At 38.4% G+C, this 16,040-nt stretch overlaps 1 protein-coding gene across 5 annotated transcripts in view; it reads right to left on the bottom strand.

Moving 5' to 3' along the window:
- The window catches only part of ENTREP2 (endosomal transmembrane epsin interactor 2), a 113,977-nt gene that overhangs the window by 78,701 nt on the left and 19,236 nt on the right, over positions 1–16,040 (bottom strand). For all 5 annotated transcript variants that reach the window (XR_009278429.1, XR_009278430.1, XR_009278431.1 and 2 more), the window contains exon 2: positions 46–102. Coding sequence is in view for 2 of the 5 variants with exons in the window: in XM_058846768.1 (XP_058702751.1) it covers positions 46–102 (57 nt within the window). In the remaining 3 variants the exon portion in view is untranslated. The remainder of the gene's footprint in view (positions 1–45; positions 103–16,040) is intronic.

Genomic DNA, 16,040 nt, shown 5'->3' with positions numbered 1-16,040 from the left:
CTATCAGGCTTCTCTATAAAGACAAAAGCACTGGGAGCTGCTCACCACAAGGGACAGGGGCCTCTTCCATGAAACAACACCGATCAATCCTGACAACAGCACCTGGAACACAGAGCAGAGTTACTAAAGAGGCATGAATCAGTGTCATTAAAAACACAGTAGGTAATAAGATGAAGTTAATACACAGTCATGATATTGTATTTCCATAATGATAGAAACCAAATGCTAAAAATTGAATGCTTTCCTTTTATTCTCAATAAAAAAATAAACAGAAATAGTACCAAGCTGTTTTTAAACAAATTTCAATCCAGCTGCCAGATTCATTCAGTTCTGATCAGATTAGAAAAAGTCATTAAAACATTTCTTCTCTCCCAATCCCAAATGTTATCAATACTAAAGGAGAATAAATGTTTAGGGCAAATTTTCTTGTGGTCTCTTAGCACAAATTAGCTAAAAAGGGGGGAGAAATGACAGAACAATCACAAAATCATCCAGGTATCCTGATAAATTAGCAAAAGGGTTTTTTGTTCTGTTTTACCCACCCAAACAACCTCCCCACTTGATCTTATGTTTGAGAGGACACATACATTCATTAAAAATTGGATTTAGCATACAGATACATTACTCCCTATACTACAAACCAAAAGCAAGCAGCATTCAGACCTTTATACATCTAAGCTAATCTTAAAATAACATGCAAGTTACAGATGAGATACCATAAGCTTGACATGTAGTTAAAAATGGAGAAAGAAACAAGAAATGGAGTGAGGGATATCAACCCTGGTGCTGGAGGAAAAAGTGGAGAGGATCATTTTCATTAGAACATTGAATTACAAGAACAGTAAAGTAGAACCCAAATCAGAAGTGTAAAAAAACCCCAAATCAGAAGTCCATAGTGTCATTTTTTCACCTCAGCTCATGCAGAGTCTGTTTAATAATAACTTATATATTTAGCTAGTCTCCATTCCCACTCCACCCTGCTTTCCTAACAATCTTTTGGGTGAAAAAACAGTAGAGCATAATAAACAAAAATGCATCTCTACCTAGCCACTGCAGAAGCAATGTACACTGTACTGGGAGCCAGGCTGGACACAATCCAGTCTAGTGATGCTTGGTGTGAACATGGGGGAAGGAGCTGTTGCTTATCTGGAGCAGCTGCACTGTGGAGTGCCCAGTTTAGGCTTTCACAAAGTCTAGTCTGTGGACATTCACAGTGTGAGCATGTTTAAAGCATATTTCACAATCTGGCAGTACCCACAGCTTCAGCAGCTGTTGAAAACATTATTCAGAAAGACAACATGTGGAAAATGTGCCTTTTGGTATTTTCTTTAGTAGCTATGGCATTAAAAAAAGACCCCTCAAATGAGGTTTTTTAGTAAAATCTCAGTGTTAGTGTCTAAGTGAAGTAAAATGCAATGTTGCATTTGCACAGTAAAATAGAACCAAGACCAGAATATGGATATCAAAGACTGTCCAGATAATGCCTACATGCAAATGTGCATAGTTTGTATTCTACAGCGTTTCCTACAGCAGAGAAGTTCCATACTTCTGGATATTAGCCAAGTGAAGGAAAAGCTGAGAATTCCATCTTTGCAGTTAATTAAATGTGCTCACACAGCTATGTTAGCTTATTATTACTGTATGATAACTTGGCTCTGGGCTGATAATCCTGTAATGTGAAACTGCACTCAGAAGGTAAAATGACAAGGTTAGCTAGTTTATCTGCTGGCTAGACAGCAACATGCTCTCAATTAAATAAATGGGCTGGCTGAAATTGTGAGGTTATTAAAGAAAACCCTTTAGGAAAAGGAAGAAATTGCATTCCAAACCAGAGCATGTATTGATACATAAAATATTTGTACGTAGATCAATTTTTCTCAGTAACCAAGTCATATGGTCAGAGCCAAGATACTGCAGTGCAAGTAGCAAATCTTTCATTTATGGTGTGACCTCCCTCCCATGAATTAAACCTCTACCCCTCTTGTCTTATTTGTGATATTGCACAGGGTGTAAGAAGGAAGTTGAACCCTTTTGTTTAGCTGAACTACAACTGTGTTTGACCTTCACAGAAGCCTTGTAAGATGAAAGAGGTGCATGTGTTTTGGTTTGGAAAAGGAGTTTTGTGGCACTCACTGTACTTGCTCTCCATGCAAAAGGTCAAGCACAGCCAGGGCACTTGATAAATTTACACTGATAATAGACACAAGAGCTCAGTGCTCCACCTGTGTCTTTAATACTGGCATTACAAGAGGTCATCTGAACAAAACCATCATGTAATTTTCCAACCCCCATTAGCCCCTTGTGTCAGTCACTGGTTACCCAAAAACTTATTTTACTTTGAGATGCAGCTACTTCCAGCACCAAGCACTCACATTAATCCACAATGTGCACAGCTACATAACTAGGAAAAAAGCACACAGAGGACACAGAGACATTTAGTTAGAATACACCAAATTATTATCAAAATAGGAATCTACAGATTTCTCTTGATATTGAAGATGACCAGGAATTTAAGAACAAAACTAAACCAAACAAGCCTCCAGAAACCCAAACAAACAAACAAGTAAAAAACCCCACAAAACAAACCAAGCCTCAACTAATGAAAACCCAAAAAGCCCCCAGTCTTAAGGTTTTGTTTTGTTTCCAGATTATGCTCCTTATAAATACAACCCTAACATTAAATACAGAGAGTAGAAACCCCACTTTGTTTCTGTACGAAAGTAGCAATTATTTGAAAAGTAGTATGTAATTTACAGGCCCAAAATATCTTACAATAATCACTCAGAATATTCAATGGCTCTGCATTGCAACACATACAGCTTCTTATGCTTTTCAAAAATCACTACAGCACATGTATTCTGTGCACAGCTTTTTTCTTTCTTCAATAAAAAGTAAATTGGAGTTTGAGGATTTTAACAATCCCTTAACCTTAGCAATGTGTTTTGATTTCAGAACCCGCAGAGTACATTTATCTAATACCTTGGACCCAACTCCCTTTGGCTGAATTGTAGTGAACTTCCCCATCACATAATAATTGAAATAATTGACAGCTACTAAAAACACTCAAAAAAGTAGCTTTGCTGGATTAAGGAGAATTCCCATATGATGTGTAGATATATGTATCTGCTGATTGTCACAACGCCGATGCACAGAGGCAAAAACAGAGTACATCAGTGCTGACTTCTGCAGCATTAGAAATGCAGCAGCTCAACATGCATATGAAAACTCCATTATCATTAATGCAAGTGGTGCTCATGCATGACAAAGATGCATTTACTTTAACAGGCACATATTGAGGCAGGACAAAACCAGAAGGTAAAATTACTTTCCAGTACAGGTACTGCAAACAAAGGATTAGTCCTTGATAGTGTCTTTTCCAGCATTTTGCCTCCACAGTCTGGTGAATCCCTAGAAATTTAAAGGGCTCTGACTTTGAATATGGGACAGATGAGGCAGTCTCTTGATGTATCTGAAATCATCTGCTTTCCAAGTCTACAAGCCCAAAGAGCCAAAATGGCTCTTGTATGTAATACATTCTCTACTGTGGTTCCTTCAAACTTCTTTTCTGAACTACACAAACCCTAAATTTATATAAATATTAACTAAAGCCACATTAAGTGTAGTGAGACACTATCAAGGTACAAAACAATCTATAGGAATTTAGAATTACTGACATCTATGCATTAATTTGTTTAATAAAATTAATTTTTTTTCCTTAGTTTGACTTGGAATCTAAAAATGGTTTTCTAGTCTAATATAGGGCATGAGTTATAGAAAACTCTATGTTTTATTCTCTATTCTTATTCCTGCTTCCTTGCTCAGCCTTGTATATATATCAAGTAATTTGGTTATTTTCTACCAATTTAGGGGTTAGTCCCATTTTCAGCTTGTAAATACAAGACTAATTCTCTAATCAATGGATTCAGTCTCATGAAAATAAGCATACAAGTTCTTCACAGTAATTGCAGAAATTGCTTCTCAGGCCCCTTCTAAGAACTAGATTTATGTGTTTACAGATATGAGTGCACATGTTTCCAGAACCATGTGTTGTGAAGGCAGGTGGATAACCCAGAAACCAAAGAGCCTGTTTGTAACACACCAGACAAACCCTGTCAGGGTGGGCCAGGCAGAACAGGCACAGCAGCAACAGGAGTGGAGAGGGCAGGGCAGTGACTGGGCTGCCAAAGGGAAATCCACAGCATCACCATCACCAGAGTTTCTGCCAGCAAAACACAACAAAGCTGTGCTCCTGCAGAGGGCCTGAAGCCACTGACGCTTCCCAAGGCTCCCCTCTCCAGGCTACAGGAGCACAGGCTACTGCAAGGATTAATTTTGTCAACTCAAATGTTCCTGGAAGGGTGCAGCTCAATTGTATCTCAACAAATAATATCCCCAAAATGTCTTTAGGTCTAGGTGTACCTCAGAGAGTGTAAAACAACAGCTGAAATATCTTCCAGGATGATGTTTCTGTGAAATCTAGCACAGCCCTTGTAAAAGGTAGATAATTATTAAACAAAATGCAAGCTTTAAATAGGGTGTGAGTAATGTCACAACTATCACATACTCAGAGACTATAAAAGCATGACACATTACTACCAGAGCATGAAATCTTCTTATAATAACACTCTGCAGCATCTGCAATCCATTAGTGCAAAATGCTGGTAAAGTTAAATACACACTATAGGAAAAAGAACTGTGATGCATGGGAATTAGCTGAAAAGTGACTGGAATAGTCCACCAGTAATATTGCTCTCCATTCCAATTCCTGGAAATGATGAAAATCTCTTGGGGTGAGGCTGGTATGAATATATTAACAAGTACCAGAAGAAAAGAAAGGTTTATATATTTCTATATGCATACACACACAGACACAAAAACTGTATGGACAAATACAGAACAGTGGCTTGGTTTTGGGATGTCTTCCAAGAAAGTCATCCCAAAGAGTGGGTGCTGATAAAAATCATACCATTACACCACATTCAAAACACTGCAAAAATCAGTCATGGGCTAAAGAGATTCTAAAATAGTTAATATAAATATTTATTAGCAAATATGCAGACTGGCTGTTCAACATGCAGCTATCACTAGAATCCAGGGACTGCTCTCTCATTTAAAGGCTATATCCCTATAAACACAAAAAGCACAAGTGCCACCAGACTGCAACCACAAGCAAAAGATCCAGACACTGAAAGACAAATACAGCAAGTCAACAGCAACCAGAAAACCACAATGATTTAAACACAGTTTTGGGCTACTTTATAAAAAGACTCGGTGTGTTCCTGACTCACAAGCACTACATCATAGCTTAGTCGCTCTCATTTATCCACTGTGAACCTAAAACTAATCTAATTCTAATTGCCATGGAAACAGGAGCAGAGAAACAAAATCCCTTGGTGCCCCACAAGAACAGGACAGTAAAATTACCTATACATTGACACAGCTACCAGAACATATAAACACACAGTTTTGATCTCATTTTATGCTGTAAGCTAGGGTGAGGTTTTTTTTGGTTTTATCTTTGTATTCCTATCAAATATTCTTCATACACATCAGAAATCTGCTCATTACACATCAGAAATCTGCTCATTACACATCTATAATTTGTTTCTAGAAGGAAACAATTTGACATACAGAGAAAAACAGACATTGATGGAGCACATATCCATCACAATAATATATTTTTCAATCATCAAAAACTTCATATGATCTGTATTTGTTACTCTTTTGACTGGTTCAGAACTGTTACGCTCAACTTCACTAAAATATGCAAACTGCATTAAAAGCTATGGACAGGGATTTAGATAAGATATTAAGCACAGAGCTGATATGTCAGTGACTCACAATACAGTCTTAATTCTAATCTGGTTTTTATTAAACATACTCACAGAACACGCTATTACATTATCTTCTATGCCCCATAATGTAATCCATGAGCATTAATAAGGCACACAGCCATTAGCATAAGAGTATTTAAACAGAAAGGTAACTAAGCAGTTTGGAACCAAACCTCCAAGCTTTCAAATGTATTAGATTATTTATGAACAAACCTGAAATGAACAGATGACTGAAGAGTAAGCTCAATACCTGCTATTTCATAGGGGAAGAGTTTGAACTCAGAATAAAGTCTACTGACATACTGTAAGAGATAACCCAAGATTTTGCGGCTCTTGAACAATTCTCTCAAATTAAAATGAAGCTCCCTCACAGCCCAGGTAACTTCCTTCTCCAGAATGACCCATGAATGAACCAAAGGAACACAAGTGCTTAGAGTATCACCAGCAGAAACACTGCTGCAGAACCAGCTGCTGTGTCCCACAGCGCTCAAAATGAAAGCCAGACCAAGCAATCCTTTCACAAATAATGGACTGAAAATGTGCTGCCCATACATGTTATTCAGCATCTCCACAGTAGCTCAGAGCAAGTGTGGATAGCTCATTGATTCTTTGAATCAGGAAGGGTTTACTGAAGCAGCAGTCAAAAGCTTAATTAAAATGCACTGAACCAAAGAAATCAGTGAAATTAGAAGCAGTTTGTCCAATATGATAGATCTGTATGCAGGTGTTGTAAACTCAAGTGTCAATTCTTTCATCATCTGAATATTTATTTTCTTGGTCTTTATGTACATTCCATACAATAGATTTACAAAGATGATTTCTAACAGGAATGAAACCTCCACACCTAAAAGTATGCTGAATTTCCTTTCCAACACTACTGACACATTTTTAATTGTTTGTAATGAAAGAAATAATGCACTTAAAATCATTGGAAAGCTATTACAGGTCTATAAAATAAATCATCGTTTATTTCTTTTATAATAGTTACATTCCTTCAAGGGCAGAAAATGTGAAAACTTTATCTTAACTCCAGTAATGAAGGATTCCATATTTTTCCATTACTAAGGCAAAGGTATCACCCAGCTAGCAGAACTTCACTTCCAGAATTTTCATTTTAGGTTCACTATATTTAAAAAAAAAAAAAAAAATCCATCATGTTATTGTGACAAAACAAAACAAAAAAAAAATAGAAAAGAGATAAATTTCTTTAGACATTCCCTAATCTGTTTTCACACCAATCTTGACTTGTATCATTGACTCAGTACAGAAAATTATTCTAGAAATATTGTTTCCCAGTAGCATTAGGAAATTACTAATAAGATTTTTGCTGCTGGGCTCTTCCAATAATTATAAGAATGAAGACTGAGATTGTTTAGATAACTGAAATGAGACAATGGCTCTTTCAATTACCGACACAATTTCTCAGGGGATGAAAGCTGAGGTGTATTATAAAGTGATCTAAGTATCAATAACAAGAGCATTTTCTTTGCCTCAAACTCAGAAGGGCTTCCAAGTGCACATAAAATGCAATTCCTCTGCACATCACTAGTACAGAGTAAGCTCCACTGCTCCAGTTCCATAGATCTTTTGGAGCTGTATTTCAAACTGCAGTGCCACAGGGCACATGGGGAGAGATTAATCAAAAAGCACTAGACCTCATACTCAAATGAGCATGATTAGTGATTTGCCTCCAGGCCATGCTACCAGAAAAATGAAAAGGTTAAAGATGCAGAGGCGGCCATGAGAGAAAGAAAGGAACAGAGTAAATATTAAATGGCCAAATCACATAAACACTGTCCTCAGCCTACTGACTTCTGTCACCACACTCCTGGTGAAAGCCACCTCCACCACTGCATTCACCATCTCTTCTGAGATAACCCCTCCCAGGCAGCTGTAACCACTACAGACTGCTGGTCATCCAAAACAGGACTTCAGAGGGAAAGGACAAATTAATTTGGATAAACACAGGTTTAATTTAAGGATGGAGAGATGCCTTCCAAACATGCCAACAAACCAGGGGTTCTGAAGATGAATTTCATGGCAAACTGAACATGAGTCAGCAGTGCCCTGGCAGCTGTGAGGGCCAGGTGTGTCCTGGGGGCACCAGGCCCAGCATGGCCAGCCAGGCAGGGGGGAATTGTCCTGCTCTGCTCTGGACTGGGGCAGCCTCATCTCCAGTGCTTGGGGCAGTTCTGGGCACCCACAACATATAAAACACATTAAGCTGCTAGAGAGTGTCCAAAAGAGGACAATGAATATGGTGAAGGATCTGGAGGGGATGCCACACCAGGAGTGGCTGAAATCACTTGGTCTGCTCAGCTGGGAGAAAGAGACCAAGGGGAGATCTCGTTGCAGTCTACAACATCCTCAAGAGAGGAGGAGGAGGGGCAGGCACTGATCTCTTCACCACGGATGGGACTTGAGGAAGCAGCATGAGGCTGAGTCAGGGGAGGCTTAGGTTAGAGTTCAGGAAAGCTTTTCCCCCAGAGGATGGTTGGGCACTGGAACAGCTCCCCAGGGCAGAGGTCACAGCACCAGCCTGACAGAGCTCCAGGAGCGTTTGGACAGTGCTCTCAGGCACAGGGTGTGACCTTAGCGGTGTCCTGCAAAGGGCCAGGAGTTGGACTTGATGATCCTGATGTCCCTTCTCAACACCAATACTAAATCTATCTGAACCATTTTCTACTCAGAGAAGATGAGGAAAATACCTTCACCTGGTCCTCTCCAGCCTCAATGGCACAGAATGGAAATCCAGGTGCCATCAGCAGCCAGTAGCCCCTGTACCACATTTCAGCCTTTTCCCTGCTCACGATGCTCACAGGCCTGAACTCCAGACACTTAATGCCTGTCAGCAGCAAAATGCAAAAATTAACATCATGCTGATACAGAGTCAAAACAGACTGAACAAAGAACACTGTGTGTTTAAAATAATTTACAGCATTACCTCTATTCTTAATTATAATAATCTCATTAGTTACTATTAAAAACATAAAATACATTATTTCGGACATGCTGCATACAAGTCATAAGATACCTGTTTTTGACAACCCTTGAGAATAACTTATAAACATCTCCAATTGGTTTGGAAAGAAAGAGCAAGGGACTCGGGCAAGAAGAAAAGAGTGTATCACTCCAGCACCACAAACCAAACATGAAGTTTGGTACAATGCACCCACAAGAAAATGAGTTTTCAATGCCATCCCATGGAGCAATGAAAGCCATCAAGCTTTAAAGAAGGCACATTACTGGAATGATCTAGGGAACAGGCAGCAGCTTTTCTCACATCAAGCTCCTGGGCAGCACAGTGGCATGGACTTGTAGCTTAAGACTGCAGAACTTCTTGGCCAAAGCATAGTTGGTTTCTAGTGAAATCTGGTAAGTGACATGCCCCCAGAATTCAAGCCAAGCACAGGGCAAGAAGTAAAAGCACCAAAACCTCTGTAATCAAAGTCTAACCCTACTGTAGAATCTTCTTAACCTGTCAGCAGGCAATAGGTTTGGGAGCACATGACATGCTCTTTCAGTAATTTTAATACAATTGATTATTTGGGCAATAATTGTCCAAACACCAACTGAATGAAAGCATAACCTTAGCTCTCAAATCAAAGCCCAGAGCTATTTCAAGTGCAAGGAGAATGCAAAAGAGGGAATTCTATAAACATTACAGAGCAACTAAAATGTCTATTTTGTCTTCATGAGAGATTCAAGGAGATTACTGATGTGTAACACTAAACTCATTTGCACAGCAAGTTGTAATTTATAATAAATACGGTCAAAATAGACAAACTCTGAAACACTGCAGACAGAAAAACATCCTGTGTAATACCTGTGACAAAACCAAGCTGGATCATCAAATTGAAATGCTTTCCATATTGATTTGGAAATAAGTGAGAATAAAAAAAACAACCTTCCTAAGAGTCCTCATCTCACACCAGACCCATTTGTCAGATCCTGGTGGTCTGCTTTCTAGGACTATTTAATGGCCATTCATCCACAAATCACACTCACTCTACAGAAAACCTTTTCCCACAGAAAAATTAAGCTGAAGGAGTCCAAAGGCTTGGACTTACTCCACGTTATGCTAAGGTCAGTATTTCTGGTTAATATAATGGGAACTTTGTGTCAAGATTAAGAGGAAAAGCATCATGGTCTTAAAAGAGTGGTTTTCCATTTTTACATTACTGCTAGATCGAAACACTTTACTCTAAAAATTTATTCCTGGGGTTTTGCAGAATCATTCATCATCAGAAGAACTCTGACCTGCAGAAACTGGTTCCTTACTGCATCAAATAAAACCTGCATTGTACAAGATACATGTGATTTGTCACCTGTGGAGGAAGTAAAAATCCAGAAAAAGGGATTCCCACTGCCATGTGAAGCATGCTTGTTTAACAAGGACTACTGATTAACCAGTGTTATGTCTGACCTTTAGAGGTGGATCCACCATCATGACCAAAAATTAATTAAATGTTAATTTCATATGGTAGAGCTATTCACATACAGGCATTAGACTGAGTAGTGTTTTGTTCTCTTTAAAACACCTTCTTAAATACCACCAAAGAAATCACTATAACCTTATCTAATATTAAATGGCTAAGCTCAAATATGACCATTTTCCCACTTCACACAGTCAGATGTCTTCATTTAAAAAAATTCCACAGAGTCAAAGGCAAAGAAAACTGAGTAACCAGTACATCAAACTCAATTATATTTCAAAGACAGGGCCTCTTTAGTTTGTTCTACTTGTCTCTGATTGCCTGCAAAAAGCTCACAAAGAATCTTTCAAATAACCATCCCAGTAAGATTCCCACACTCTCAATGTTTGTGTTACTGCAGCCTGGCTGACCACAGACTCAACAAAAGCCTAACATATTGATTTTCATAAAAGCAGTTATATCCCTTCTTCAGCTGGAGATACTTTATTCATTAAGACAGGATAAACTAAAAACAAGACAGAGAGACTAGTACTTACTTCCAAATTATTTAGGGCTGTTACATTTTATGCACACTAACAGCCTAAAAAGTTTTAAGTTGTAACTTTGGCATTTAGATTCAATCTTAATTAAATTATTTTGAAAATTAGTTCTCAAAACCCGAGAGAGTGGGATGGTATTCCAGAATATGAGGTGTCACTTGTCTTTTCAAAAAACATGCTTGATTTTATGGAATTTAGGCTTATAATAGAATGGGATAGTGACTTTGCACACAATATCAGGTTTTAGAACCATCTACTCACTATCTTTCCACGTTAACTTTTCAGAATCACCATCTGAGAAGCAAAAGTTTTATTTTTAAGCTGAAGAATGCAGACAGATAGACTTCTGCTCTGGCCAGGAGCTTTTATTTTGTACACACGCAGAAAGTTGAGAGGAAAACAACGACAACAATGGTTGTTCTGACACAAGTATCAAACTTGTGACAGAGAAACTTGGCTTTCTAGCCATATTGAACAAACCAAGGGCCACACTGAAGCTTGCTGATTAATGGGTAGGAGAAATTCAAATTGAGTTCACCTCAAACACCGAGCTGGCAGCTGATGTGAAGAAAATCAGCCTCAGTACTTCAGAGCTGCCAAGGAAGACTCTCTCAAGTTATTGCTATTGATTTGTAGGAACATGATGACCTGTGTGGTGCTTCAAGGAGCCTCTGGTTAGGGGATATATCAGATTCTGGTGACTTAACTGGGAAATATTCTCTACAGGACAATCTGTAGTAGCAATTCCACACTATCTTGTACCTCAGTAAACACATCACAACTAAACATAAAGACCACAGAACTTTGGCAATCCCCTACAAAATTAGGAGGTTGGGAAGAGGGGGTCAGTTTCTTTGTTTTAGGGTTGCGTTTTCTTTGCTTGTTGTTGTGGGGTTTTTTTCTTTTTAATAGGAAAAAAAAAAAATCAATGCAAGTATCAAGGAAGCTGACAGAAAGGACAAGGGAAGAGAAAACAGTACGGCAATAAAAAGAATAGCTCTACACACACAAAAAAAGGCACTGAAAAATGTGCAAGTCACATTAATAGAAACTGCATTATGCAAATAGTTTGCTATTCCTGTTTCATTCATTAACTTGGGAAACATAGATGTTAGAAAGCATCTAGAATACCACTGATTTTCATCAGAAAAAAAGCCAGTTAAAAGATTCAAAGCTTGCTAAATGGGATTCTGTTTTCGTAGTGCTTCCACAGCTTTTCCATACAGAGGTATCCAAGAGATCCCAGTTCAAATCAGCCTCAGCTACCTGAGGTAGCTCACACGTACCAGCTAGATCAGGAATCCAGAGCTGGAACTCTCCTGCTCTCCTGACACAGACCCCAGCAGAAGGTGAGTCTCACACTGATGGACCTGCACATGCAAGGGTTTGTGTGCTGTGCATGCACACAGCTGGGGTGACAGCGTGCCCTGTGTGCCCACACTGCTCAGGGGACCCAATGGCTCCAGGTCAGACACCAAGGAGATGCAGCCACATCACTCAGACCACACAGGCACCAGAAAGGAAAAGTCTGCACAGCCAGAACATCCTGTCTCCTCTCTCCCCTCCTCCCTTAGCTGCTTGTTGGATCAAGAAGTTCAAAGAAGATATAAAATATCTAATTATAACACAAAAAAAAAAAAAAAAGCTTTTTCTTCTTTTATGTAAACTTTAACAAAGGAAAAAGAAACCTTCTCTTTGACTGATTTTAGGGTAACTCAGTAGTCCCAACAGGATGAATCTTTCAGCAGCCTTTTTCTCTTGGCAATGCAGGTGAGAACAATGTTCTCACTGTGAAAGCAAACTCATTCCCAACTACAGTATTCTTTTCATAATGAAGTTAAACACCAAAATAAGGAACTTAACTGATACTTCAAGGAAAAATATTCTACACCAAAAAAAAGTTATGACCAAATCTAAAACTAGAAAAATTTAAAAATGAGAGGAACTTCTGAGTTCCTGAGTTCTGAGTCAGTTAATTTGAGTTCATCTTATCAAAAATTTTTGCTGACTATATGCCAAGTTATATACAACTACAGCTACATTCCTATCCAATCAAAACCACAGAGCTAATCTACAGAAAGGAGAGCAGAGATCCTAACAAACAGCACCATGACAGCATTTGTCAGCATCATCCTAGAGCTAGAAAATGAGTAACTTGTACAGTATATTTCTCTGAGATATTTTCCCTTTAGAGCTCACCTTTATTTATACAGCACACTGTATAGTTTCCCAGGGAAATTATCTTGCTGCAGGAATAAAACATAGCAACTGCAAACCAATCTGTAAATCAGTTTTTAAAAAACTCATCCAGCTCCTGATTCCAAAGAATCAAAATGAGTCTACAGAAAATTCCAATAAATGAGCCTTAAACCAGTCCATGGGTGCACAGGCATAATTTGGCATTTGTATTTAGTTTTTGTTAAGTGCATTTTGCAAAGCTGACAAGTGCTAAATTGGCCTGAATATAAGACAGTCCTGAATACCAAGTGACTCATTCTGCAAGAACAAATAAAGGGGAAAAAAGAGGAGTGAATTTCACCAGAGCATCTAAACCTGGCATATGTCAGTCTTGCTGAAACACCCCAGCAGAGTGCCAGTGGAACATTAGGAGATTTTAAATGTCTCAGTGCAAAATCACTTTAAAGGATCCAGCACAATTCACAGCAACCCAAACTGCAGTGTCTTGAGTCCCAGCTGAGGAGTCAAGCCAGAGCTGGACAGCACCTGCACGGATTCAGAGCCTTGTTATCCCAAGCCAGTCCAGCAGCACCAGCACTTCTCAGCTGCAGGACTGGATACAACATTAGCCCAGAAAATGAGATCAGAGTATCAAACAAAACACACTTTTGCTGATTCTGGAGTCAAAGGGATCAGGAGAAGAGACCTGAGACACACAAAAACAGGGAATTATAACAGAAATTCATTCTGATCTCGAAGGTGGCATGAACATCAATTAATCACAGCTTCTGCTTCACTCCTTAAAGAAAGAAGAAGAAAGAAACTGAATAGGAAGGCACGATGAGGGATGTCAAAAACAAAAGACAATAATATCCAGCATTCAGTAAGTATTAATGTGGATTGGGAATCTTTTTCATTTTAACAATTCTCTCGATAAATAATTCTTGCAAAAAACTTCAATTACTCTCTTAAAATGACACTGATTTTGTACCCTGGGATAGAAAGTAATCATCATATTCTCAGTCATTTTTGTCTTTCAGCATATAAAGGAACTTTCATCTATAAAGGAACTTTCATCTACGTCTTCTCATCCCACTTCCTTCAGAATTTTCTTCCTACTCATTGTAAAACTTCCCAGACATTACAGATCCTTCGTAACACACACAGCACTGAGGCGTGCTTCAGACCACTACCACACACCATAGTACCACGAATGTTTTTTTAGGGTTACAAACACTCAGACTCCCAATGGCTAAAGACATCACCTAAGGCAAGTCTAATGACATCAATAGAACAAAAAGTAACAGACTCAGAAAGAAGACACAAAGGAAAAAGCTGGAGAGCTTGGGTCTTTTTGAAAAGAAGAGGTTTCTTGATTCTGGAAAGCACAAATCTTCTTCACTTAAGTAGGTCATCTCATCTTTCAATGCTTCAGACTCTGCAAATTAAGACAGCTCTTTGTTAATTCACTGTAATGTTGCAAAATTTAATGAACTCAGAACATCTTATACAGCATGTCAGCTTCTGCCTGTAATATATTGTAATAAACAAGTTCTACTGTACTTTTACAAAATCATTTCAGAAAAGTCACCCTTAGACAGCCCGAATTCACCCCTGTTGTAGTTACCTCAGAAGTTACCTCTTAATCTCTCTCTCCTGATATCACCCCTACAGAAACTGCCCCAGAAATTTGGGGGTGACATAGGGACCCTCACTCATGTTCTAATTGCTGTCATTAACTTCTTACACTGCTAATAACTGCTTTGAAGGACACAAGACTTCTTTATCCACAACAAGTGAAAGCGACAGAGAAGCATCCTTCATTTTTTTCTGTCTTTATTTTACAGAAATTCCTCAAACCCAACTTGTTCCAGAGTTCCAGTACAGCTTCACAAGAAACAGTACTGAGAAATATTAACAATTATTTTGCAGAACAGCTGGGTTAGAGCACCAAAAAACTGCAGGAGAGACAGTAAAATGATTACTGCTGTTCATAACAAGAAGGAAAAAATACAAAATCTGTCCTGTCTCTTCCCTCTAGACATGCTATTTCCCATCTTGAGACTCGGAAATCAGTAGCAGCATCAAGTGGATTATCAAGACAGGAGGTAGAGAGCATTGTCAGTCCTCAGTGGGGTTTGGTTTTGTTTTAGTACTTTACTGTTTGTTTGATTTTAAATTCACACACACAAAGAGTAAAATCAGATAACTGCTAAACAGGGAGCTCTGCAGCAGGCAGGCACTGGGGAAATGGGATATGAAAAAGAAAGGGCCAGAGAAATGAAGTCAGAAAACTGTCAGAAGTCAGTAGTAAAGTCAGAAAAATGTAATGAAAACCAAATTTAAAAACATTGAAACCAAAAGCAATACTGTAACTATTAATATAAGTGCAGACTAGTGTATAATTTTTCTCTAGCAAGCAGCCAAAAAAGAAATAAAGCACTTGAGATATAAAAATATGATAGCAAAATTAAAAATACTCTGTTATGGAGCTGATAATTTATCCCCTTTAAGTTTAATACTCATGAAAACTAAGCTGTTTCTTTTGCAGATATATTCTATAAACTTCTGAAAATGTCTGAAGGATCAATGAAACTACGGAGAAGCAACAGAGATGCTGCATGACAAATGCACCATTCACAGAGGAATAATTGATGCCAAGTGATGCAGACTACAAAACTTTCTCATTCCTGCTCCAGCAGTTCTGCAGACCATGCTCAATGAAACGTTGTGCTGCTGCCTGCCCAATTAACATCTTATTTAATTGTCTCAGCAGAGAAAAAAATTCAGTGATCGATGGTCTTAAAACACAGAAAAAATCCCTTGCTATATCTCAAAATATGATAGAAGTGAACACAGTTTGTTACTCAGGTTATTACTAAATACAATAAAGGGCATTCTGAACCTTTATTTTACACATCAAAATACTGCACATTCAAAGATAATGAGCCATTTTAAAATTTATAAGACACTTTTGGACCTTCCACTAACTACAGACACCATAGGTTTAGAAGATGGCTATCAAAATGAAATCCCCAAACTGGCAGAGAACA

This window comes from Poecile atricapillus, chromosome 11 (genome assembly GCF_030490865.1).
Source record: "Poecile atricapillus isolate bPoeAtr1 chromosome 11, bPoeAtr1.hap1, whole genome shotgun sequence".
Classification (NCBI taxonomy): Eukaryota; Metazoa; Chordata; class Aves; order Passeriformes; family Paridae; genus Poecile; species Poecile atricapillus.
This window is presented reverse-complemented; position numbering and strand designations above follow the sequence as displayed.